Consider the following 26,904-nt stretch of genomic DNA (forward strand, 5'->3'; position numbering starts at 1 on the left):
AGCAAGTTGTACTGCATTTGCCGATTATGTCAAATGAATATCATGATTGAATAGTCTAGGTATGATTCGTGGAACTACAGATCCCAGCAAGTTGTACTGCATTTGCTGATTATGTCAAATGAATATCATGATTGAATAGTCTAGGTATGATTCGTGGAACTACACATCCCAGCAAGTTGTACTGCATTTGCTGATTATGTCAAATGAATATCATGATTGAATAGTCTAGGTTTATTGAAAAAGCGAGTTTTTTTTTTTTTGGTTTGTTTTTCTCTTTGTAAAGATATAGTTGGCTGCCTTATTGGTATGTAATGTCTGTTTTTCTAAGCTAATTTATGGCCTTAGCTTAAAGGGGGGGTTGTATTGGGTGGAGTTTGCAATCATTGCATTCACATGGATATTGTTCCTATTTGAAGTCTAGTATACGGCTGGATAGCCATCGGCTGGTCGTGCTTCCATAGAAGTGCTGACATAAAAGTGTTATTATAAAAATAGCGTTATACCTGCGTTAAGCCAAAGGAAAACAGAAGGGAAACATCAACACACCAACACTACTACAAAAGGACTGCTTTAATGCCTCAAAAGTATATAATTCATCTTATGCATATTATCCGTTTTTAAAAACCTATGAAAAGGCATCCCCAATCTGCTCACTACAGTTCTCTCTTAGGCAAACTTATGTATGTTTCTTGATGTAATGATTTCTTGTAAATGTCATTGCATGTGTGGGGAAGTTGCTCGGTGAAACATTTTATTATTGCATACTGACTTTGAACATTTACCATTGTGGTCAGGTGTACTATATCTTTGTCCTTTACACCATGACTACACCTTACTAAATATAGAGTATGATTACCGATTAGTAGAAGAAAACAAATACTGAGCAACATCCCCAAACAGGTAATTTCAACTTTAAACTTGTCATTTATTTTGTACGCTCTGGACATGGCTACTAATAACAAATGCACAGACAAAATTCTTAAAGCTATGTGTGCAAATGCTAGGAGCTTAGGAGACAAAATTCCAGAGCCAATTGCAATAATGACAAGAGATAACCTGGATTTTGTGGCAATTACAGAGTCTTGGTGCAATGAGAATCATGACTGGGACTTAGTTATACCAGGATACGATTTATTTAGGAAAGATAGAATAGGAAGAATAGGAGGAGGGGTAGCAATGTATGTAAAAAAAAAGCATAAATGCTACTTTAATACAAAATATTGAAGCCAAAACTGAGGCCCTTTGGGTCACCATAGAAACTGGGAAGAAGGACATTATTCGCATTGGGGTGATCTATAGACCACCAGGCCAGGGGCAGGATTTGGACAGGAACCTATTGTTGGACATCTCTAAAATGGCTTTTAAGGGAGAAGTCATAATCATGGGAGACTTTAATTTACCTGATGTAAATTGGGAGGGGTCTTTTGCAAGTTCAGCTACAAGTGGCAAATTTCTACATTCCTTACAGGGAGCATCTCTCAAGCAATTGGTGAGGGAGCCCACTCGCAAAGACTCAATATTAGATCTAATTCTTACAAATGGTGATAGGATATCTGATATATATGTGGGTGAGCACCTGGGATCCAGTGATCATCAAGCAGTATGGTTTAGTATAAAGACAGGAACCAACTCCTGTCACACAAAAACAAAGGTGTTGGATTTTAGAAATGCTGACTTTGCAAAAATGGGGAGATGTTTAAGTGATTCATTGGCAGACTGGAGGAACTTGGAAGGAGTGCAGGAGAGGTGGAAAAAACTGAAAAGTGCAATGCTAAGTGCAACAGACCTTTGTATCAAAATGGTTAGGAAAAGCACCAGGAAAAGGAAGCCAGTGTGGTTCACAAAAGAAGTATCAACTAGTGTGAAAGCAAAAAAGATGGCTTTTAGGAAATAAACAGACTCAAAATAATAACGACAAAGAGGTGTATCTGGACAGACGGAAGGATGCTAAGAAAGTGATCAGACGTGCAAAGGCAGAAGCTGAGGAGAAAATGGCCCAGTCAGTAGATAAAGGGGGCAAAACTTTTTTTAAGTATATAAGTGAAAGGAGAAAATCAAATGGAGGAATAATAAGACTTAAGACAGAGAGTGGGCATTTGGTGGAGGGAGACAAGGCAATAGCAGATCACCTAAATAATTATTTTTGCTCAGTATTTACTACAGAAGAAGGGATGGGGCCACAGTTAAGTTGCAAGGACATTCATAAAAATAAGGTAGATGAAAATACATTTACAGAGGAGAAGGTCCTAACAGAACTTTCAAAACTAAAAGTGGAAAAATCAATGGGACCAGATGGGATACACCCAAGGATACTCAAAGAGCTAAAAGATGTGCTGGTTACACCTTTAACAGAATTATTTAACCAGTCACTAAATACAGGTGCTATTCCAGAGGACTGGAAAAGAGCAAATGTAGTTCCACTGCACAAAAGTGGAAGCAAGTAACTACAGACCAGTAAGCCTTACATCAGTAGTAGGGAAAGTAATGGAAAAACTATTAAAAGAAAGAGTAGTGGAATATCTTAAATCAAACAACTTACAGGATCCAAAACAGCACGGATTTACTGGTGGGAGATCATGCCAAACAAATCTTATTGACTTTTTTGACTCTGTGATGAAAATAATAGATAAAGGGGGAGCTGTAGATGTAGCATATCTAGACTTTAGTAAGGCATTTGACACTGTCCCACATCGCAGACTGCTAAATAAACTTGAAAGCCTGGGGGTGGATTATTAATCAGTTAAATGGATAAGAACCTGGTTGCAGGATAGGAAACAGACAGTTGTAGTTAATGGAGTGCAATCTATGGAGGGAAATGTTACCAGTGGAGTACCCCAGGGATCTGTACTTGGTCCAGTTCTCTTTAATATCGTTGTTGGTGACATTGCAGATGGTATTGAAGGGAAGATATGCCTTTTTGCAGATGATACAAAGATATGCAACAGGGTAGACACACAGGGAGGGGTCAAACAAATGATTAATGACCTAGGTAGGCTTGAGAAATGGTCAAGAACGTGGCAACTACAGTTTAATGCTAAAAAATGCAAAATCATGCACTTGGGTCTCAAAAACCCAAAGGCTAAGTATAGTATCAAGGGTACTATAATGGAAACTACTGAGGAGGAAAGAGATTTAGGAGTCACTATTTCAAGTGACTTGAAGGCAGGAAAGCAATGCAACAAAGCAATGAGAAAGGCAAGTCAGATGCTTGGTTGCATAGGGAGAGGAATCAGTAGCAGGAAAAAAGAAGTGATAATGCCACTGTATAGGTCATTGGTACGGCCCCATCTGGAATACTGTGTCCAGTTCTGGAGACCCTATCTCCAGAAGGATATAAATACATTAGAGAGTGTACAAAGAAGGGCAACTAAAATGGTGCATGGCCTACATCACAAAACTTACCCGGAAAGGCTAAAAGATCTTAACATGTATAGTTTGGAGGAGAGAAGGGAAAGGGGGGACATGATAGAAACTTTCAAATATATCAAGGGTCTTAACAAAGTTCAGGAGGGAAACATTCTTCAAAGGAAAAAAAGTATTAGAACTCGAGGGCATACATTGAGACTGGAGGGGGGGAGGTTCAGGGGAAATTTAAGGAAAAATTACTTCACAGAAAGGGTAGTGGATAAGTGGAATAGCCTCCCATCAGAGGTGGTAGAGGCTAAGACGGTAGGGCAATTTAAACATGCTTGGGACAGGCATATGAATATCCTTACAAAGAATTAAGGTTAAAAAAGGGTTGAGATTGCCTAAAGGATAAAATAAAAAAGGGGCAGACTAGATGGGCCAAGTGGTTCTTATCTGCCGTCAAATTCTATGTTTCTATCTTTGTGAAAACACGGGGAGCAGTGGACAGGCCAAAGGGTAACACCTGAAATTGGTAATGATCACTGCGTATCGCAAACCTGAGGAAGCATTGGCAAGAGTCTGATAGGGATGTCTGATAGTCAGGCAACCTGTATGTCCAAAGATTCCATATAATCCCCTGGCTCCAGAGACAGGATAAAAGAACGTAGAGATTCCGTACAAAACCTGGAAACCCGAAGATATCGGTTAAATGCAGAGACTCAGAAAGAGCTGTCCGGCTACTGTACAAGAAAAAGGTTGGCATAGAACCTCATATCCCGTTGAGACAAGGTAGCAGAACAATAACCTTGGAAGGCACAAGGGAGTGAACGGAGACCAAACTTTGGTGACCGACAGAAGTGGGCTCCAACCCTGGGTTCCCCCAGGATGGAGGCCACCCTGTCAGGAAGTAGGCTTGTCGGCCGGCGTGGATGGGGCTTTCTGTAAGCCCAGAGATGTTTATTCCAGGGCTTAAATCCCTTTTGTAGAGGAACTCTGATATCTTGAGGGCACCTGACCCCAGGCTTTTCTTTGAGGCCGAAAGGAGCGAAAAACTAGTCCTGGCTCTAGGAAAAGCTGCCGATGGGAGGAAAGCAGTCTTGGACGCTGCTAGAGTGGCAACAATCTTGGCCAACTTCTGTCCAAAGAGTATTTCACTCGAGTATAGGAGAGCCTCTAACTCCTTTTTGGAATTACCATCAGCACACTAAGGGGGTAATTCTGAGTTGATCGTAGCAGCAAGTTTGTTAGCAATTGGGCAAAACCATGTGCACTGCAGGGGGGGCAGATATAACATTTGCAGAGAGAGTTAGATTTGGGTGGGTTATTTTGTTTCTGTGCAGGGTAAATACTGGCTGCTTTATTCTTACACTGCAATCTAGATTCCAGTTTGAACACACCCCACCCAAATCTAACTCTCTCGGCACATGTTATATCTGCCCCTCCTGCAGTGCACATGGTTTTGCCCAACTGCTAACAAAATTGCTGCTGCGATCAACTCGGAAGGACCACCTAATTGCGTAGCCAAATAGCCCTTCCAGCTGCAACCATCGATGCAGAGGTCTTGGAGGCCAAGACCCCCGAGTCCACAGCCGCTTTCTCAAGATAAGACATTGCAGATTTAATATGTGCTAAGGGTAACATGTCCATACAGTTAGCAACCGAAGAGAGGCCCTCCTCTAAATCTTCCGCCCAACGGCTAGCTGCTTCAGCTACCCAAGCAGACGCAAGGTATAGTACATGTGTTAGATTAAGTCGATTTAAGAAACATTTCCAATTTCCTAGAAGTTGGGTCTTTAAGTGATGATGTATCCTGACTAGGCATGCAACATGGGCATCCACTGAGGTTTTATCCTTAGCTGGCAGTGGATAAAAAGAAGGTATGAGCTTGGATAACTGAAATTTTCTAGTCAGCTGAGCCCAAGCTGCTTTTAGGAGGTCCTCTAACTGTGTTGAAGGAGGAAACTCAGCTGACACCTAGTAGTTTGTTCCAAATCTTCCACTAGAACTAATATGACCGCCTTGACTAGTGCCTCCACCTGAGACAGACTCATGTGGCATGGAGGAGTGATCAACCTCTGAAGCCCCCAAATCCTGATCAGAGGAAAAAGTCCTCTTCTGATAATAGGGTGTGGTCTCTCAGCTGGACAGCCAACGTTTCACTGACCTATCTTTGTCCAGAAGCCGTTGAACAGAGGCCGAAAACCTGCGCCTGTATGGACTGTGCAAAGTAAATGCATTCACGGAGGCTCCACTATAGCCAGTGGGATCATCTGTGCTAGAGGATTGCAAATGAGGCGTGGGGACCGGCACCGCATCCGGAAGTACAGGTGCTGGAGCTGCAAACCCATCTACCAATGACGACATTATCTGTGTTAAAGTTAAAGCTGGCTCCTAAGAGGATGGAGTGGCTGAAGGGGCACCCCTTAGAGTAGTCAAGGAGCAACAGACAGATGTCATCATTGAGGAAAGAGAATGTAAACACAAACTCTACAAGTGTGGTACAAGATCAATAACCTCCTTAGCAGCTTTATTTTTGGACATTGTAAGGTATGTAAAGTAACCACAATAGCCTGCTACAGCACAAGTATGTAATGGTCTTGGAAGACTAGATTTGTGGAGCCACTACAGAAGCACAGGCTCAGGGGGTCCCCACTGTGACCAGGAAACCATAGGGCACACTGTAATCACAGCCTCACAAATACATACAAACCGATACACTCAATGCAATAAGTGGGCAGCAATACCCAACAATCCAGCTACGGTATAGCAGGAATGAGTTCTGTGCAATAAACAGGGTGCAGGGAGCAAGGTATGGAGGAGATAGAAGCCCAAGATTCTCTCTGACTGCTGAGGCAGCAAATTGCTGTAAAATTGCTGCCCAACACTATGGAAGTAGGGAGAGGACTAAGCCTGAGGCGGGCTATCCACTCAGTTGGAAGCTGGCTCAGGGTTGGGGAGGGGCCAACAAGACATGCCTTTCTCCACTCTAGGGGAACCCCCCCCCCCCCCACCAGGGACAAATGGCCTTACCGCTGCTTCAGTGTCCTGTAAAATAAACCGTCCTGTGTGTATTGTGCAGACAGACCTACTTAGCGACACTGCCCCACACAGCCGGTGATCTCCTGCACCAGCAGAGAACAGCCACAAGGATGCGGCTCCCTGCAAGCTGTGCTTACCTGTCCCTGTGCATCCAGTTGCTGCAGGAAGTCTGGAAGCGGTGAGTGTGTGCCGGTACAGAGTCCCGCAGTGAAAGTCACCGACTCAGTTGCCGGTGCTGCCACCGCCGGGTGTTGAAGTGTCTGTATGAGCGTCTTATAGGACGCCTAACAGACCACTCAAGTTGAATTTATAAATAAATTAATAAAGTAACCTGGGGGGCACTGAAGAGCAGCCCAGCCTCAAATGGTGCCAGATCCTGCAATCACCAAAAACTTAAAACTGGCTAGCCAGTGGATGGGCACGAAGTATGCTGAAGAGAGCCTGAGCATGCTGGGAAAGAATTTGTAACAGTTTGGTGCCCAGACCTCCTCTCCAGGCAATACCCAATGTTCCCTCTGCCCCCCTAGTGGATGGAAGAAGAAACTGCCCTAGTCTTTTTATTAATATCTATGGTTTTCAGTGCTCAAAGATACAAAAAGATCTGCATTCAAGAGGGCAATTAGGTCCCAAGCTTAAAAACACTATGCCTATTGGGTCTCAATGAATTATTACAAACTGAGATATTCACCTAAAACATTAGTCGGCTGATGACATACAATTCAAACACCAGCTGACAGCAGGACTCGCATTGATACAAGAGCCCAATAACAAACGTGTAATATAACGGTCATATTACCAAATGGGGAGGTAGGGGTCATAATGTAGGCCTGTCCAATTACGTCCAAGTGATACTAGCACAGATTATCCCTCAATGTAAAAACTGGGTATTTCAATAGATCTACAGTCAAATATACAGCACAAATAACTAATCAAAGACAGATCTATAGCTACACAAGAAAATTACTCTCAGTAATGCAGATCACAGAACTGCCACATTATTAGTCCAGTCATAGAGAAAGAGGGGATGGAAAATAAAAAATAAAAAACCAGGGGCAGTGAGGATACATAGGGCGGTATCCTAATAGCAGTGGTATTTTATGGTTAGCCCCAATGCCAGCATCCTTTTCTCCCGATGCTGCCACTTATCAGGGATAAGTGGCATAACCGGACCCGCAATAACACATGTGATCGGGGACTTATCCCTGATACCATGCGTTTTCCTGTGATTGCAGGTCCAAATTCAGCTGATCAAAACGGCCTCTAATTGGGAACCGCGATAATGACAATCAGTCATACAATGCAATATACGGCCGTGTTAATCGGGGCTAATAAGATACCAGCAATAGCCTCTTGAGTATAGGACAGCTATTCATAAACAAGACATAGCTACTGAAGAAAGAACAGAGGCTACAGAGGTTTCTAGAAGAAAAAAAATAGGATTTTAATTACCTACCGTCAAATCCTTTTCTCGTAGTCTGTAGAGGATGCTGGTGTCCACGTTGGTACCATGGGGTATAGATGTACTCAACCAAGTAACAAGGCAATACTAAACCAAGCAACAACTGCAGGAAAAACGAAGCACTGGGCGGGCGCCCAGCATCCTCTACGGACTACGAGAAAAAGATTTACCGGTAGGTAATTAAAATCCTTTTTTCTCTTACATCCTAGAGGATGCTGGTGTCCATATTAGTACCTTGGGGATGTACCAAATATCCCATTCCGAGAGGGAGAGCGTGGAGGCTCCTGCAGAACCGATGGACCAAACCTTAGGTCCTCAGAGGCCAAAGTATCAAACTTGTAGAACTTAGCAAACGTGTTCGACCATGACACCCCGAGCAGCCGCCCAGGAAGAACCCACTTTACGAGTAGAGTGGGCCTTAACGGATTTTGGACACGCCAATCCTGCCGTAGAATAAGCATGCTGGATAGTAAACCTGATCTAGCGAGCCATCATCTGCTTAGAAGCAGGCCACCCAACTTTGTTGGGATCATAAAGGACAAACAGAGCATCAGACTTTCTGCAAGAAGTTCTCCTCACATAAATCTTCAAAGCCCTTACAACATCCAGGGATTTTGAAGTAATGGAGGAGTCAGTAGCCACTGGCAGCACAATAGGCTGGTTGATATGAAAAGCAGACAACCTTCGGAAGAAATTGCCGACGCGTCCTGAGCCGAGCTCTATCTTCATAGAAAAGCAAGTAGGGGCTCTTGTAGGACAATGCCCCCAATTCTGACACACGTCTAGCAGATGCCAATGCCAACAGTGTGACAGTCTTCCAGGTAAGAAACTTAACCTCAACCTCCTGTAAATGCTCGAACCAATCAGATTGCAGGAACTGCAGCACCACGTTAAGATCCAAATGTGCCGTAGGAGGCACAAAGGGAGGTTGGATGTGCAGAACCCCTTTCAAGAAAGTCTGAACCTCAGGGAGGGCTGGCAATTGTTTCTGGAAGAAAATGGACAAGGCCAAAATCTGGACTTATGGAGCCCAGGCATAGACCCACATCCACACCTGCTTGCAGGAAGAGCAGAAACCGTTCAAGTTGAAACTCCACCATAGGAAACTTCTTGGATTCACACCAAGACACGTACTTTTTCCAAATCCGATGGCAAATGTTTTGACGTCACTCCTTTCCTAACCTGTATCAGGGTAGGAATAACTTTGTTCGGAATGCCCTTTCGAGCTAAGATCTGGCGTTCAACCTCCATGCCATCAAACACAGCCGTGGTAAGTCACGATAAGCGAATGGCCCCTGTTGCAGAAGGTCCTCTCGAAGAGGAAGAGGCCTCAGATCTTCCAGCAGTAACTCCAGAAGATCTGCGTACCAAGCCCTTCTTGGCCAGTCCGGAGATATGAGAATCACCTGAACTCTTGTTCTTTTGATTATTTTGAGAATCCTTGGGATGAGTGGAAGTGGAGGGAACACATACACTGACTTGAACACCCATGGAGTTACCAAGGCGTCCACAGCCACTGCCTGTGGATCCCTCGACCTGGAACAATACCTCCGAAGCTTCTTGTTGAGGCGTGAGGCCATCATGTCTATTTGAGGTACACCCTAAAGACTTGTCACCTCTGCGAACACCTCTGGGTGGAGGCCCCACTCTCCCGGATGGAGATCGTGTCTGCTGAGGAAGTCCGCTTCCCAGTTGTCCACTCCCGGAATGAAGATAGCTGACAGCGCCACCACGTGCTTTAACCGCCCAGAGGAAGATTCTTGTTACCTCTGACATTGCAGCTCTGCTCTTCGCTCCGCCTTGTTGGTTTATGTAGGCTACTGTTACATTGTCCGACTGAACCTGAATGGCCTGATCTTTCAAAGCTGTGCCGCTTGTAGAAGACCGTTGCACATGGCTTAGTTCCAGAATGTTTATCAGAAGGATGGATTCCAGATTTGACCACCTTCCTTGGAAGTTTTCCCCTTGGGTGACTGCGCCCCAACCTCTGAGACTTGCATCTGTGGTTAGGAGAATCCAATTCTGAAACCCGAAACCGCGTCCTCTAGTAGGTGAGAGATTTGCAGCCACCAGAGGAGCGATATTCTGGCTTTCGATGACAGACATATCCTCTGGTGCATGTGAAGATGAGATCCCGACCATTTGTTCAGGAGATCCAGTTGGAAAGACAGTGCATGAAATCTTCCATACTATAGAGCCTCGTAGGAGGCAACCATCTTCCCCAGAAAGTGAACGCACTGATGAACCGATTCCCAGGTTGGCTTCAGGACATCCCGGACTATTGTTTGTATCACCAATGCTTTCTCCTCCGGCAGAAACGCCCTCTGTATTTCCGTGTTGAGGATCATCCCCAGGAAGGAATGTCTCCTTGTCGGCTCCAGATGCGACTTTTGAAGATTCAGGATCTATCAATGATCCTGGAGTAGTTGAGTCGAGAGCGCAATGCTCTGCAACAGCTTCTCCCTGGAAGACGCCTTTATCAGCAGATAGTCCAGTTAAGGAATTATGTTCACACCCTGCTTGCGGAGGAGCAGCATCATCTCCGCCATCACCTTGGTGAACACTCTTGGTGCCGTGGAGAGGCCAAACTGGAGCACCTGGAACTGATAGTGATAGTCCAGCAGCGCAAATCTGAGATAAGCCTGGTGAGGCGGCCAGATCAGGATGTGAAGGTACGCATCCTTGATATCCAGGGATACCAGGAATTCCCCATCCTCCAGACCCGAGATCACCGCTCTCAGAGATTCCATCTTGAATTCCCTCTAGTAGGGATTTAATGACTTTAGGTTTAATATCTGTCTTCCCGAACCATCCGGTTTCAGTACCGCAAACAGGTTTGGATAATAACCTTTGTGTTGTAGGTGAGGGTCAACTGGAACAATGACATTTGACCTTAATTTTTTGATGGCTTCCTGTAGGATAGCACTTTGTCAGCGAAGCTGGCAAGACTGATTTGAAGAATCTTTGAGGTGGGAGTTTTTGAAACTCCAGTCTGTACCCCTAGGTAACAATATCCTGTACCCAGGGATGATGATGCCCAGACATGACTGAAATTTCTAAGTCTTGCTCTCACTTGCCCGATCTCCAAGCTGGGAGGTCCACAGTCATGCCGAGGATTTAGAGGAAGCAAAACCAGGTTTCTGTTCCTGGGAACCTGTGGGTGCAGGTTTTCGGGATTTCCCCCCAACCACCTCTAAAGAAAGTGGAGGGGGATTTGGACTTTAACTTTAGCGGTCCGAAAGGACTGCATTGCAGACGTAGGATATGATTTCCTAGTCGGTGTAGCAGAGGGAAAAGATGACTTACCTGCAGTTGCCATGGAGATCCACGCAACCAATGCCTCCCCAAACAGAGCCTGACCTGTGAATGGTAGGTTCTCCACACTTTTCTTGGATTCCGCATCCGCAGACCATTGGCGCAGCCAGAGTCCTCTGTGTGCGGAGACAGCCATTGAAGAAGCTCTCGCATTCAGATGTCCAAGGTCTTTCATGGCTTCCACCATGAAACCTGCAGAATCCTGTATGTGACTTAACAATTCAATGTCACTTCTAATTGATAGAATCTAGTGTAAATCCTCTAGTAAAGTGCCTGACCACTTTACTATGGCTTTAGAAATCCATGCACAAGCAATAGTAGGTCTTAAAGCTACGCCATTTGCCGAGTATAAAGATTTGAGTGTAGTCTCAATCTTGCGATTGGCCAGCTCTTTTAAAGCTGTTGTCCCCCCGGGACAGGCAAAACCACTTTTAGACAATCTAAAAGCAGAAGTGTCTACTACCGGCGGGTTTTCACACTTTTCCTATCCTCCTCAGGGAAAGGAGTAGCAATGAGAACACTTTTAGGGATCTGGAATTTTTTCTCTGGGTTTTCCCAAGATTTTTCAAACAATGCGTTTAATTCCTTAGATGCAGGGAATGTAAGTGAGGATTTCTTAGTGTGTCAGTCAAGTAAGCCTCCTCTACCTTCTCAGGTACCTTATCAGTAATGTGTAAAATGTCCCCAAAAGCCTCAATCATAAGTTGCATCCCCTGAGCAAGGGATGCTTCACCCCCCCAGGATATCCCCCTCGCCGTCTCCTGTATCAGTCGGTATCCGTGTCGACTTGCATTATTTGGGCAAGAGCACGCTTTTTAGGATATATATCAGGGGTTTTGTATGAGGTAGCGGGAGCAGAATACGACAAAGCTTCTACAGATCTTTTCAAAACCTGTGTTTCAGTCTCATGAGCTATCCTAGATGAAATCCGGGATATCATTCCCTTAATAGAAGCCACCTATGTTATTTTATACTGTCCAGAGGTTGCTTGTCGCCAACAGTGGGATTAGCCAGTTAGCTCAGATGACCAGTGTTAAAGTATTGCATTGGCCCAGGGCGCCCCTCACAGCGCCGCACAACTGAACCACTGAGCCCTCCGGAGCGCAGCATCCACCATTCCTGCTGGCTAACCGGGGCACCGGCGTCATACTCACCACCACATCTTCTGGCTCTGTTAGGGGGTGGCGGCAGTGCTGTGGGAGCGAGCGGTTGCCTCGGGGGCTAGCGATAGACACCCTCAGGAGCTCAGTGTCCTGTCAGCAGAGACAGGAGCCATTAACCTCAAGGGTTGGATCCTACTCCCCCCCCCCCCCCTCCCTAAGTCCCACGAAGCAGGGAGGCTATTGCCAGCAGCCTCCCTTACCTAACCGCTCTTAAAAAATAATAAAACTAGAAAAGCCCCTAGCAGCTCCCCTAGTTGTGACCGGCTCCACTGGGCACATTTTCTAAACGGAGTCTGGTAGGAGGGGCATAGAGGGAGGAGCTAGCCCACACCATTAAACTCTTAAAGTGCCCATGGCTCCCAAGGGACCAGTCTATACCCCATGGTACTAATGTGGACCACAGCATCCTCTAGGATGCAAGAGAAACAAAGTTTACAGAGTGTCGGTCTGCTTCTAAAGGATAGATCTTAACCCAATGTAGACAGCAAAACTGGCTGAAGCACTCAACTCCTGTCCTCAAGTAACCCTAACTGGTCATGTTTTGTGGATTTCTTCAAATCATACACAGGTGAGTTAATCCAGTGCCGTAACTAGACATTTTAGCACTGTGTGCAAGAAACAGCATCGGCGCCCCCCCTCCTCTTATTTAAAATAAGTGCATGCTGTAGGCGTGCCCCAAAAAAATATGGGGCGTGGCTTCATGGGGATAGGGCACAAAATAATGCCAATTCATATTACGCTGCACAGTAGTCTCCATTATTCAAATTACGCTGCACAGTAGTCTCCATTATTCAAATTACGCTGCACAGTAGCACCACTACACCAGGTAGAGCCTGTTTTACACATTACGGCAGGTAGAGTCCCCTTTTCACGCACTACGGCAGGCAGAGTCCCCTTTTTACGCACTACGGCAGGCAGAGTCCCCTTTTTACGCACTACGGCAGGCAGAGTCTCCCTTTTTGCACATTATGGCAGATCGAGTCCGCTTTTACACCTTACGGCAGGGCACAGTATCCCTTTCTACACATTACGGTAGGTAGTGTCCCCTTTTTACACATTACAGCAGCCAGGTAGAGTACCTTACATCCCCCTCCCTAGTCTTAGGGTGTAGCATAGTGTAGAGTACTGGACTGAAGTGTAGTATAGTGTAGTGTGTACACACGTTCTGCCTCCCCTCCAGGTGATTCCTGAAAAGGAGATGTGGTGCCCCAGTGTTATAATTACCCCCTAAACAGCCTAATTTACCCTGGTCCAGGAGAGGAGGGGGTTAAACAGAAAGAGACCTTCGTTTATTGTTTACAATATGCAGCTTATACTGCTGCCCCAGGCTACGAGACATTGGTGGCAGTGTGAGCAAAGCCAGCGCTAAGGTGATCTGTTGAAAGAAGGCGCCGCGAGTTATTGCAGCGCTGACAGGCTCAAGTAACTCGTGTCTCCCCACCAGCCCCAGTGTTTACCTCCTGCTCCTGACGGAGGCAGATTCAGCGGGGAAGCGGCAGCCGCTGCGGCAAACACCGGTGGTCAGGTATGACAGGCGCAGCCCACCCTGAGTGGCGGTCCCGGACGGTACTTGAAGTGCAGTGACTGGCCTCCCCCTGTGCCTGTCCGGAGCGGAGGCGGAGACCAGGAGCTTGGGGCTGCGGGCGCCAGGCAAGCAGCTGCAGGAGGAGCGTCCGTCAGCAGGGGGAAATGAGCGGCCACTCGTTGTGTATGTAGAAGGTGTGCCCACAGGGCAAATGTGCTGTGGGCAATGCACCTTCTGCACACACCTACTTACGGCTCTGAGTTAATCTATTTTGCAGAGTCCGTAATTATCTCACCTGCTTCCACTGATTGAAATACCGAAAATATGACCTGTTGATTATACTTCAGGACCAAAGTTGAGAACAAACTGTGCTTAAGAATACATGTACTACCTGTTATGGGTGATTTGTAACAACTAGGGATGTCCATTCTCAGATGGCTGAAGCAAAAATAGCATGGGGCCTCCTTAAAATTAGAACTTTGTTTAGTAGACTCTACATTATAAGCTTTTGCTTGACATATACTGTATTATCCAGTCCCTCCTAGAATCTTTGGAAATCTGTTATGCCAACTTATCCACAACAGCGGGCAAATCTTGTCGCACTATTAAGGGTGGCAGTGTAACATGTGGAAGATGCGTTGAGCAACATAAAAGCAAAGAATAAAGACATCAGAATGCTTGCAAATAGTTTATTGACACACAAGAACTTGGTCCCAAAACACACAATTACGCATTGAGACTCAGAATTAAATGAAAAAAACAAAACAAAAAAACAATAGAAGCAGTGCATAATTTTAAGCCCTGGCAGCTTCAAAAGCCTCCACAAGGTGGTAAACATTTATTTTTTGTTACAAACTAAACATTTTTTCTTCCAGATAAAGTATTACTTCAGCCTCATAAATGAATTATTTAATGTAAGAGTTAAAAAAAAATTAAATAGATAAGACTTTTTGTCCATTTGCTAGTATGCATGTTATCACCCATACCAAAGTAGATTTTAACGGTCATTTTATTATTTTTGCTCTCAAATGATATGGTTACCAGTAAAGAATTATTGGAGGAAAAAGTAAAATCCATAGCAGTTTTCATCACAAGTATAATGACTTGTATGCTGCGAAGAGCTTTAGATTATGTTGTAGAACTACACTGTACTACAATAAAGTATTTCAGGTGACTTGTAGTGACATGCTATGAAGAGAGTCACACTACACGTTTTAACATGGTTTTGTGTCCACTGTACGAAAAATGAAATCCATGCATAAGGTTACACTGGGTGTTTACACACACTGAACTCAATTTAAAAGCAGTCTAAAACAAAAACTATTCTGGACTTCACGTTTTGAACCCACCACCACGTTAAACAGAGGAAGTGCCTTTGTTAAGGACTCAAGTTTAGAAGTGCAGAAGAAAAAAAAAAAAACAAACAAACAAACCTTTAATTCATTCTTATGTCTACACAGTAGCTACAACTTTCAGTTGGAAGTGGCCACAATTAAAAGATTCTTGTGCAAAATCCAGAAGGTAAAATAACTTAAATAGCCATTATGTAAAAGCATTTTTATTTAGATGGCTATGGATTCAGAAATTATCCTTCACTTTCAAGCATATTGCAAAGAACCCAACACAACGAGTGTAGAACCTTTTGTAATAGATTCTACAAGAAACCATCTCTCGCCTGGCAGATACAACCCATTGTAAGGGCCAGGTTAGCCTAGAAGGAGTCGGAAGCCTTCTGACACGACAGTCAAACAAGTCCACTGGCTTTACTGAAAGTGTGGCCTTTTTCCTAAAGCCATCCAGCAAGTCTTCTAAACTGACCAAAAAGTTTCCAAAACCCAAGACACAAAATCTGAATAAAAACATTTACAGACCGTTAAAAAGACAAAATATGCCATCCCATCAAATCATTACTTGTCCCCCCTCATGTCTTAAAAATATACCAAGCTAAATCAAGGTTAAAGCAGAAAAACCTTGACCTTTCCACTTGTAGATGAACCTTCCTTTTCAGTGGAAATGGCAACATCTACAGAAGCTGACTGTGCTACATATGCTATAGCGCCTTCCTCCATGATTTATGCATTTGATGCATATTAAGGTATAATGAAATAAGTTTTTCTTTTTTTCAGTTTCTAACGCAAAACTACTCAATACACATTTCGCTTTTTGAACTGATCTGTGGGTTACACGACCGAAGGCAAGCTGCTTCACGGGGATGGACAAAACAGTTCAGTGCAGAAGGAAAATATAGTAACCTTTTCAAATCTCAAACACTATATGGACAGAGAAACCCACACTTTGATATCTTCCTGTACAGATAGATTTACAGTCCTTACAAGTCACCTGAAACAGCCCTTGGGAACAAAACAAAGTCCATATATATAATCTTGCACAAGAAAACTGAACTTTTATAGAACTGCATGACAAACCCTAATCCTCGAATATTGGAGTGCCATAAAGAGAAGAGGAAAAACAAAGAAACCGGCACCTTAATATCTGGGAAGGTTTTATGAATTGACAGTGACAAGTTACACAGCGTTAAGGGTAAAAAGTGATCAGATGCCAAGCAGACAGACTGTTTTAAGATTAATTACAGCCACTGTTTCAGGCAGTAGCAATCTGTAATTGATCTACTATACACAAGTCACAATGAGATTTGGGATTATATCAATGATGAGGCTTTGAGGAAACAAAAGTTGTGTTGTTTTACACAGAACATTTCATGAACTGAAACCTGTAAAATGAGGTCTCAAAACCATACCCTAATATTCAAAAATAATAACTTTTGAAGCAGCATAATAAATATAAAAAAGGTATAGGACCAATAGTACCAAGGACCAGAAGGGCCCGAAGCTTGGTAAAGTTTTGCCGCTGATATCTGGTACCCATGTGTGCCCTACTCTAAACTCACTGAAAACAGCAAACGTTACAGTTTAGTTACAGGTGCAAATGAAAAGTTTGCTGCCAGTCTGACTCTATTTCGGTTCTGTTTCTTTACTGGGCTTTCCAACAATTCCTTTGAAAGAGTGGACTCCTGTGGGTCTGCGTCAGGAACAGAGTGCTCAGCAGTCTTGTCTACATGGTTAGCTGTACGTTCACCATGGCAGGAAGGTGGTGGATGGTTCTGGCATTCATTAATTATCAAGCCTGTGTGAAGAAACCGGATAACTCAGCCACAACACACAGATACAAACAAGCTGCTTATCGACAGGCCAGTTGCATGCAGGACAGAGCTAGCATACTGAACACAAATTAAATATGCCAGATTGGGATTTATCAAATTAGAGATTTACAATAACATCTTGTGACTGATCACACTACAAGAACAGACATTTTTGGAAGCATGTTTACAGTGTAGTGGCGAGCATGAATTTACTATACATTTTGACACAGCTGGTAAGTTAACAGAACTTGTACCAAGGGAGCGTGTAATCTTTTATAGTTTTACCACAGACTCCTAACATGAAAACAAAGCCCATACTGGCTGTCTTACCGGAGAAATGTTCCTCAAACTGTATGAGGTCTCCAGACTCTTGGGTGACAGGATCTGGGTGTAATTGAGGAGATGGAAGGCAGGAAGGAACTGGACCACACAAGAGATCAACAGGTGAAGTGAGGCACAGGAGTTCTTTGTCAGTCTGGTGACAAACTTAAAACAGAAAAAGGGAGATCAAGTACAAATTTAGATTTGGCCAAAAGAGGCTTGTAATATTCTGCAAATATGTTAAAGCCATGTTGTAAGCTTACAAACACTATGGTAGGAATACATAAAAGGATTTAAAACAAAAACATCCAACAAATAAGACAGAGTGTAGTCCTTGGAGAAGGAATGAAGGAGTAGCAGGGAAGCGGCTTTTTAAATCTACTTACTCTTCATGTCATTCTTCAGTACGACAATTCTCTTATGGCCGTGTCCCTTGATCCAAACCACCTACACAGACAGATTTCAGGACAAGATATGAACAAAGAATCTATACACACACACACACACACACACACACACACGTGCTCATAAGTTTACATACCCTAGCAGAATTTGTGATTTTCTGGCCATTTGTTGGAGAATATGAATGATAACTCACAAACTTTTCTCTTTCACTCAGGGTTAGTGGTTGGGTGAAGCCATTTATTGTCAAACAACTGTGTTTACTCTTTTTAAATCATAATGACAACAGAAACTACCCAAATGACCCTGATCAAAAGTTGACATGCCCCAGTTCTTAATACCGTGTATTGGCCCCTTTAACATCAATGACAGCTTGAAGTCTTTTGTGGTAGTTGTGGATGAGGCTCTTTATTTTCTCAGATAGTAAAGCTGCCCATTCTTCTTGGCAAAAAGCCTCCAGTTCCTGTAAATTCTTGGGCTGTCTTGCATGAACTGCACGTTTGAGATCTCCCCAGAGTGGCTCAATGATATTGAGGTCAGGAGACTGAGATGGCCACCCCAGAACCTTCACTTCATTCTGCTGTAGCCAATGACAGGTTGACTTGGCCTTGTGTTTTGGATCATTGTCATGTTGGAACGTCCAAGTACGTCCTATGCGCAGCTTCCGGGCTGATGAGTGCAAATTTTCCTCCAGTATTTTCTGATAACATGCTGCATTCATCTTGCCATCAATTTTGACCAAGTTTCCAGTGCCTTTGTAGCTCACACATCCCCAAAACATCAGCGATCCACCTCCGTGTTTCACAGTAGGAATGGTGCATCTTTCATTATAGGCCTTGTTGACTCCTCTCCAAATGTAACATTTATGGTTGTGGCCAAAAAGTTCAATTTTGGTCTCATTCATCCAAATGACTTTGTTCCAGAAGTTTTGAGGCTGGTCTCTGTGCTGTTTGGAATATTGTAAGCGGGATGCTTTGTGGCATTTGCGTAGTAATGGCTTTCTTCTGGGGACTCGACCATGCAGCCCATTTTTCTTCAAACGCCTCCTTATTGCGCATCTTGAAACAACCACACCACTTTTTTTTCTTCAGAGAGTCCTGTATTTCAGCTGAAGTTATTTGTGGATTTTTCTTTGCATCACAAACAATTTTCCTGGCAGTTGTGGCTGAAATTTTTGTTGGTCTACCTGACCGTGATTTGGTTTCCACAGAATCCCTAATTTTTCACTTCTTAGAGTTTGAACACTGCTGATTGGCATTCTCAATTGCTTGAATATCTTTTTATATCCCTTTCCTGTTTTATACAGTTCAATTACCTTTTCCCGCAGATCCTTTGACAAATCTTTTGCTTTCCCCATGACTCAGAATCCAGAAATGTCAGTGCAGCACTGGATGAAAGATGCAAGGGTCTTTCAGGAGTCCAGAAACTCACTGACCTTTTATACACACACCGATTACAAGCAAATAGATCACAGGTGAGGATGTTACCTTTAGTAGCCATTCAAACCCGTTTGTGTCAACTTGTGTGCATGCTATCAGGCCAAAATCTCCAGGGTATGTAAACTTTTGATCAGGGTCATTTGGGTAGTTTCTGTTGTCATTATGATTTAAAGAGAGTAAACACAGTTGTAGGACAATAAATGGCTTCACCCAACCACTAACCATGAGTGAAAGAAATGTTTGTGAGTTATCATTCATATTCTCTGACAAATGGCCAGAAAATCAAATTCTGCTAGGGTATGTAAACTTATGAGCACAACTGTACACAAACACTATTTTTTATTACAGGACAATGCCTGCAGAGCTTTGTCACCATTTCATTCATTTGTAGCCATGTTCAACACAACACATCTAAATCTCCTACATATATGTAGGTTTAGGATGGGTCCAGGGGGGGTTGGGGATAGGGTTAATCACCAGCGGTGGGGGGGACAGACAGATGGTTAGGTTTAGGCACTAAAGAGGTAGGGTTAGGTTTAGGCTGCAGGACACAGGGGGTTGGGGTTAGGCTGCGGGAAGAGACCGGGGGGGGGGGGGTTTGACGAGGAGGATGGGGGGTTAGGGGTTAGATTAGGATTAGGAAAGTCACCGGTAAAAATGACACTTTTTTTGGTTTGTTTTTTGAGAGCGCTTTCTGTTCCCTATTCCTCCTGCACAAATGAGCAAAGACCCAAGTGACTATCTGGCATAACTCAGGGTGCATCTATACCTGTGGAATTGCTCCAAGTATCTCCTCCAGGCTGTTATAGCCATATTGCTTGGGTTGAAGCACTTCCCCTACATATTTGCTGTATGCAGTTGGGAACTCATGTAGGAAGATCTGTTGGTAGTGGTAAGTATGCAGCAACGACCGTACATTCTTTGCAAACATGTACAAGGGTGTCAGTTGGATGCAGTCCTCATTCACATCATTTGTAAACACCTGTAAGAGGAGCACTAGACTTACATTGTGCTAGATAAGGTAAACTGATGTAAAGAAAGAAAATAACAAAAACTGCAACATCACCGTACCTCAACCAAGTAAGGAAGGCTTTTTAATAGTTCAGTCAAGGACACAAACCCATATTCACATGGATTAAGAGGAACTCCATGGACACTTTGATATATCTGGCGCAGCTGGTTAACATTAAGTAAGGAGTACTCGTCCCATGACATGAGCAAAATCAGGAGCTGTGCAGTTAGTGAGCGCAGTGACTTTCTGTTTATGAGCTGAATCTGCTTGCCGGAGGCGGTGTCTGTAATCTGAAGAAAGAAGATTCAGAACCAGCCTCCGCTCATTCCTACTGAATAATTGCAGATGAGATGGAAAGTGACAGTCTTTTGATGCATGAACTAGCAGCAAACAAAGTGTAGGACATACAAATATACCAGAGCAAGTCTGGTTTAGATCAGTGACTATTTCCACACAAACACCACGTGACAAGGCAAGTGACAAATTTCCAGTCAGACTGGCAAGGTTGAAGCACAACTGTGAGAGTGAAGTTATCCCAGCCTTTATCCTGTGAAAACTAAGGAAAGCCAAGGAAACTTTATGGTGTGTTGTAAAGAACAGCATCATTTCTTTCAACAGGGTTACCTTAACAACATGGCATAATTTCTGCATCAATGCTGGTACAGTGCTGGTATCATAGTCGTGGAGCCTCAAACTGTAGCCAAACGTCTTGCTATATTCAGTAAGCAAGCCAGGCATCATTAAAGAGGAGTCTTTCTGGGAGCGCAGAAGTTTAACAAGCTGGGAAGCTAAAGCTTTAATACGCTCCATTTCTGTCAAGGTCAAAATCTTTTCCTCACCACACTCTAAGACCTACAAAAGTGAGCAATGCAGAGATTTCAGCTCCTGCACTCAAAGGGAGAGGGGCCAAGAGTACCAGCTGAACGCCATGCAACTAGCAACATGACTCTTAATGAATTGTTATCTTAGCATCCGACATACCACATACCAAGTAATGCATCGGCGTGAAGGGGGGGTTGGTAGGGCACCTACATATAACTTGCGAGCCCAAGACTATAATCAGTATTGCATGCAGGATCTACATACAGCAGTGGGAGACTCTTTTTGCTACAGGACCATCACAACACAATTTGTACTCTCGCAGGTGGTGTCCAAAGTCTTTCTATATAGATCACAAGCAATTTCTAATTTGAGAAGAACTATCCTACATAGATGTGGACAAACCCCAAGAAGGTGCACATACACATCAATTCTGACTGCTAATCAGGGTATATACAAACAGACATTGTGCTGCACCCAAAAGGATTGTTGAAGTAATAGGCTGCACCTAAAATGATGACAGCCAACCAACTGTACATCATATGGTCTACAGGTCAGCCTAAAAGAAAGATAAAAGGATCGATCTGGTGTGGCTAACAAAGTTTTGAAACAAATGGTGAAAACACCAACAGGCAGCGAGCACACAATACAGAATTGTGCCACACTTGTTCCAACAGAAAAAGCACCCTGAAACCACATAAGAGACTTACTTGCAAAACATCTGGTATGGCTTCAAAGAGGTCTAGCAATTTAGTGAACCCGTAGTATGTCAGTTTACACTGGCGGCCAAAGTGGTGGTGATAGGACGGAATAAACTTATTAAACTGCATTCTGAAATTAGGCTGGTGGCGCAACAAGTCAACCACTTCCTTTGAGAACTGCTTTGTCCGTTCAATCTCTTCAGGAGTACGTTCTAAGATGAAAAATTATATATGAAGCTGGTTATCGAGACAAATTAACGATGTAGGAAATAAAAAAAACAAAAACAAAACAAAACGATTGTTTTAGACATTTTAGAAGTAAAAACAGAACGAGATAAGCATCTACTACGTGTAAGGACAGGTCAATGTAAGGTAAAAGGTCTTCCATTTAAAGCTAAACCAAGTTTATAGACATTCTTTCTGTATTTGTCATATCTACATATTAAGGGGTTAATGCATAGTGGCACATTACCACTTATGGGGGTAAGATTTCTGTAATAACTTGTAAAGACTACAGAGTGAAAATGGGAGCTACTGTTTAATCAAGGAAAGCTTACTTTGAACACATTTGGAATAATAAATATGCCAGAAGTTAAAAGAAGTCTATGACAGAACAGCGGATGCTGCAAAATTATTTACATTTTAGGTCTTATTACAGCAACCCCACCCCCCAAGACACAAGTGCTAACAAGAAATAATTTTTTTTCCTCCATACCTCGTTTAGGAATTGAAATCACAATCTCATTATCTTGCTGGGAAACACATATTGTGGTATCAGGGATCTCTGATACAATGTCAACCAACTCACACACTCCATATTCGGTTACATCCCAGTCTCTTGAAAAGCACCTGTGAAATAACCGACCACTTGGTTAAGATACAGCAGCAAAAACTTTTTGCAGAGATCTTTATTAACCGTATTTCTGAGAGACTGTAAAATGGTCATAATCCAGTTACAACAGAAAATGTAAGCCAGGGAAGCACATGCAAAATGTACTACTGCAATACTTACCAGTGGTAAGCTTGTAAGAATTCTCTTACAATGACCTGTTTGCTGGCTTGGGACTTGAGGAGCTTTAAAAGATCCTGGGTAAATCGCTTTACCTGTGCTCTGTGAGTCAGAGTTAAAAAGCGTTTGGAGCCCATACCAAGGATCTAAAAATGAAGTTACAGCAGCAATTAATATACATTTTATAAGACATAACTACACCCATGATTAGTCTACAAGTAGAAATGCTGCACTATCTAAATGGGGGAACATCTTAGAACCTTGTGTGACACCACAGTGGAAATCATTTTGCTGTAATTAATGTTCCCACTGTACTATAATGCTCATGCAGAGCAACACATGTATGTAGTCAAATATATTAGAGAAATCTATATAAAAGTAAACAAATATATAATGAACCTTGTGGGATTTGACTTCAATGCCCAAATTTCCTAGGCAGGGATCAGGGGACAAACCCATCTGCCACTAAGTACAGCAGAAAAGCAAGCTTTACAATCCATGCGAATACGGATATATTTCTATATGAATGATGGAACTGAATGGTTATGCTTCCTATGGCATATAACACTGGACAAGTATGTGACAAGGGACTGATTACCTCAGCAGCAGGTCATTAAAAAAAAACACCAAAAAAAAAAAAAAAAAAACCACACACAACCTCAAATAATTCATGCCCAACTTTTACAGGCACTCTTATGCTGGGTACACACCTGCCCGACTTGTCTGTCAATAGAGGGGCCCATTTGTTAAACATATACATTTACCAATCGGCTACGCTATACGTCCGGCCAGGCACCACAAGCATTTAAATTTGCCCCCTCAGTTGGGATGTCAGTGGTCCCTGCAGTCAGTGTACATGCGGTTGGCGAGTCACCTGTACACACCTACAGATGCATAGATATATAGTCATTGGCTGTGCTGCATGGCTAAAGCGATATGTCTGAAAAACAACAATGTTCACAGACACTGTGTACACACCAGCCGGACCACAACAGATTTCTTGTTCATCACTTGAACAATATATTGTTCAAGTGTGTACCCAGCTTTAGGTTACCCTTTGACTGACAGCACACTATAAAATTACTTATGTACCAACCAATCCCCTGTACTTATATACCAACCAATCCCCTGCCATTTATAAATGGCAAAGCCAACTAAAATGGGAATCCATTAAGACCAAAAGCAGAACATTTTTAAATTGTATTCAAATAGGATGGGGAAAAACCAAACAGCCAAGCTTCATGCGTTAAAAAAATAAAGATAAAAAAATAACATTTTCCTGCAGGATATTTTTACCACATTTCTTTGAGCCCACAGTCCCCTTCCCCTGAGGAGGCTTGGAAAGGCAGTGTTTGATGTGTTAGGGGTAGTTAATTTTCCCAGTTATGAATATGTACAGAGACTTCCTCAAATAAGAATGAAACAGTTTTGATGTAGATATTTACATGAAAATAAGAGTGCCATAGCTTGATGGTCCAGTCCAAAACCAATTATCTTCCTAGGCTGGGCAGCGCTCAACCCATAGCCTTAAATAGTCAGCACACAAACAATTACAGAATATGCAGTGTTTGGTGTATGTCTGTAGGTATCCTCCCTCTTCATTACTCTCCCCAGTGTTGCTTCCTGCCAAGTACCAGGCTCCCACCAGAATACATTTAAATGTATTGTCCCCACCCATCCTTAACCTAAATACCTCCAATGTTACCTTCCTCTTTAGGTATCTCTGCTCCCTTTGTAGGTCTGTCACCCCCATTGTGTTACTAAATTCAGAATTTTGTTTACCTGTCTATAGGGCAAACTCAATTACCCGGCAGCTGGTGTTGTGCGCAGAGCCATTATGTCCAGCCAATTCTGCTGGTGACTCCATGGACTGTGAGCAGAAATCTGTGTCATACATCCCACATGTCACTGCAAACTCCTTGATTGTTTTCTATCATTGTCCCCCACCCATCTCTATTTCTCCCATCTGCTCCCACGAGCCATTGTACACTTGTAGAAATTCTTCACCCGTCATGCATACTTGCCTTATGCCAGGCATACAGTGTCAGATAAAATGTCTGTTAGACATTTTAGCCGACAGCCTGGACAGAACAGATATCATGTAATGCATAGATATTTCAGTGTATGGACACACAATATCTGGGTTCTTCCCATGGGGAGGAGACATTTCCTCGCTGCTCCACAGTGAAGGAAGAGGGGATGTGTGGTGCGGTTGGCCACAGGAGTGATTACATTGTTGTAAGGTCTTGCATGCCTGATCGTCCAATCATCGCTCCTGTGATTATCTGAGTGATCCACCATAATCTGTGGATCCGACTGCTATGCATAATGTGTACCTGGCTCTACTCTTCTAGTCAGTGTCATAGAAAAACCAGTACAGTTAGATACTAATTTGAAAATCACAAAAGAAACCTAAAACATTGCAAAAGTAGGAATCAAAGACAACATGGCTGATCGTCAAGCTGCTGAAGTCAAAAGAGTCAAGTGGTTCAAAAGGGAATTTGCTGTAACCCCTTAAAAAAAACACAACATTTAAGTCCCAAGGCACTAGTACAGGCAAAAAACCTGAAAATAGGATTTTAATTACCTACCGGTAAATCCTTTTCTCGCAGTCCGTAGATGATGCTGGGGTCCACATTAGTGCCATGAGGTATAGATGGGTCCCTTGGGAGCCATGGGTACTTTAAGAGTTTAATAGTGTGGGCTGGCTCCTCCCTCTATGCCCCTCCTACCATACAGTCTAGAAACGGTGCCCGAGGAGACTGACATACTTAGAGAGAAGGAAATACAGACAGTGGTGAGATTCACACCAGCTCACACATAACAAGGCAAACCAAGCTAACCAGCTTGAACAGTTCAGCAACAGCTGAACAGTACTTAACCAAGTAACAATGCAGTACTTCACCAAGTAACAATTGCAGGATAACGAAGCACTGGGTGGGTGCCCAGCATCCTCTACGGACTACGAGAAAAGGATTTAGCGGTAGGTAATTAAAATCCTATTTTCTCTTACGTCCTAGAGGATGCTGGGGTCCAGATTAGTACCATGGGGATGTACCAAAGCTCCCAGTACGGGAGGGAGAGCACGGAGGCTCCTGCAGAACCGATAGACCAAATTTTAGGTCCTCAAAAGGCCAAAGTATCGAACCTGTACAACTCCGCAAACGTGCTCGACCATGACCAAGTAGCCGCTCGGCAAAGCTGTAAAGCTGAGACACCCCGGGCAGCCGCCCAGGAAGAACCCACCTTACGAGTAGAGTGGGCCTAAAAGATTTTGGACACGGCAATCCTGCCGTAGAATAAGCATGCTAGATCGTGAACCTGATCCAGCAAGACATAGTCTACTTAGAAGCAGGACACCCAATCTTGTTGGGATCATAAAGGACAAAGAGAGAGTCTGACTTTCTGGGACGAGAAGTTCTCTTCACATAAATCCTCACAGCATCCAAGGACTTTGAGGTAATTGAGGAGTCAGTAGCCACTGGCACCACGATAAGTTGGTTGATATGAAAAGCCGACAACCTTTGGAAGAAACTGGTGACGCGTCCTGAGCTCAGCTCTACCTTCATGGAAAATCAAGTAGGGGCTTTTGCAGGACAAAGCCCCCAATTCAGACACGCGTCTAGCAGAAGCCAATGCCAACAGTGTGACTGCTTTCCAAGTGATAAACTTGACTTCAACCTCCTGTAAAGACTCGAACCAATCTGACTGCAGGAACTGCAACACCACGTTAAGATCCCAAGGTGCCGTAGGAGGCACAAAGGGAGGTTGGATGTGCAGAACCCCTTTTAAAAAAGTCTGAACCTCAGGGAGGAAAGCCAATTGTTTCTGGAAGAAAATGGACAAGGCCGAAATCTGGACCCTTATGGAGTCCAAACGTAGGCCCACATCCACACCTGCTTGCAGGAAGAGGAGAAACCGCCCAAGTTGAAACTCCACCGTAGGAAACTGCTTGGATTCACACTAAGACACATACTTTTTCCAAATGCGATGGTAATGGTTAGACGTTACTCATTTCCTAGCCTGGATCAGGGCAGGAATAACCTTGTTTGGAATGCCCTTCTGAGCTAAGATCTGGCGTTCACCTCCATGCTGTCAAACATAGCCGTGAGAAGTCTTGATAAGCAAACGGCCCCTGTTGCAGAACGTCCTCTCGAAGAGGAAGAGGTCTCGGATCTTCCAGCAGTAATTC

General features: G+C 43.5%; 1 protein-coding gene across 6 annotated transcripts in view; it reads right to left on the reverse strand.

The window, feature by feature from the left end:
- Positions 1–14,524: 14,524 nt before the first annotated feature.
- Positions 14,525–26,904, reverse strand: part of MARF1 (meiosis regulator and mRNA stability factor 1) — a 153,547-nt gene continuing 141,167 nt past the window's right edge. For 4 of the 6 annotated variants that reach the window (XM_063934362.1, XM_063934364.1, XM_063934363.1 and 1 more), the window contains 9 exons: positions 22,716–22,858; positions 22,419–22,552; positions 21,713–21,915; positions 20,808–21,035; positions 20,243–20,473; positions 19,941–20,153; positions 17,717–17,777; positions 17,340–17,495; positions 14,525–16,993 (listed from right to left, as the gene is read on the reverse strand). In XM_063934362.1, the coding sequence (XP_063790432.1) occupies positions 16,773–16,993; positions 17,340–17,495; positions 17,717–17,777; positions 19,941–20,153; positions 20,243–20,473; positions 20,808–21,035; positions 21,713–21,915; positions 22,419–22,552; positions 22,716–22,858 (1,590 nt within the window). In that variant the 3' untranslated portion in view covers positions 14,525–16,772. The remainder of the gene's footprint in view (positions 16,994–17,339; positions 17,496–17,716; positions 17,778–19,940; positions 20,154–20,242; positions 20,474–20,807; positions 21,036–21,712; positions 21,916–22,418; positions 22,553–22,715; positions 22,859–26,904) is intronic. The other 2 variants (XM_063934365.1, XM_063934366.1) reach the window with 2 other exon arrangements.

Source organism: Pseudophryne corroboree, chromosome 7, assembly GCF_028390025.1.
Source record: "Pseudophryne corroboree isolate aPseCor3 chromosome 7, aPseCor3.hap2, whole genome shotgun sequence".
Classification (NCBI taxonomy): Eukaryota; Metazoa; Chordata; class Amphibia; order Anura; family Myobatrachidae; genus Pseudophryne; species Pseudophryne corroboree.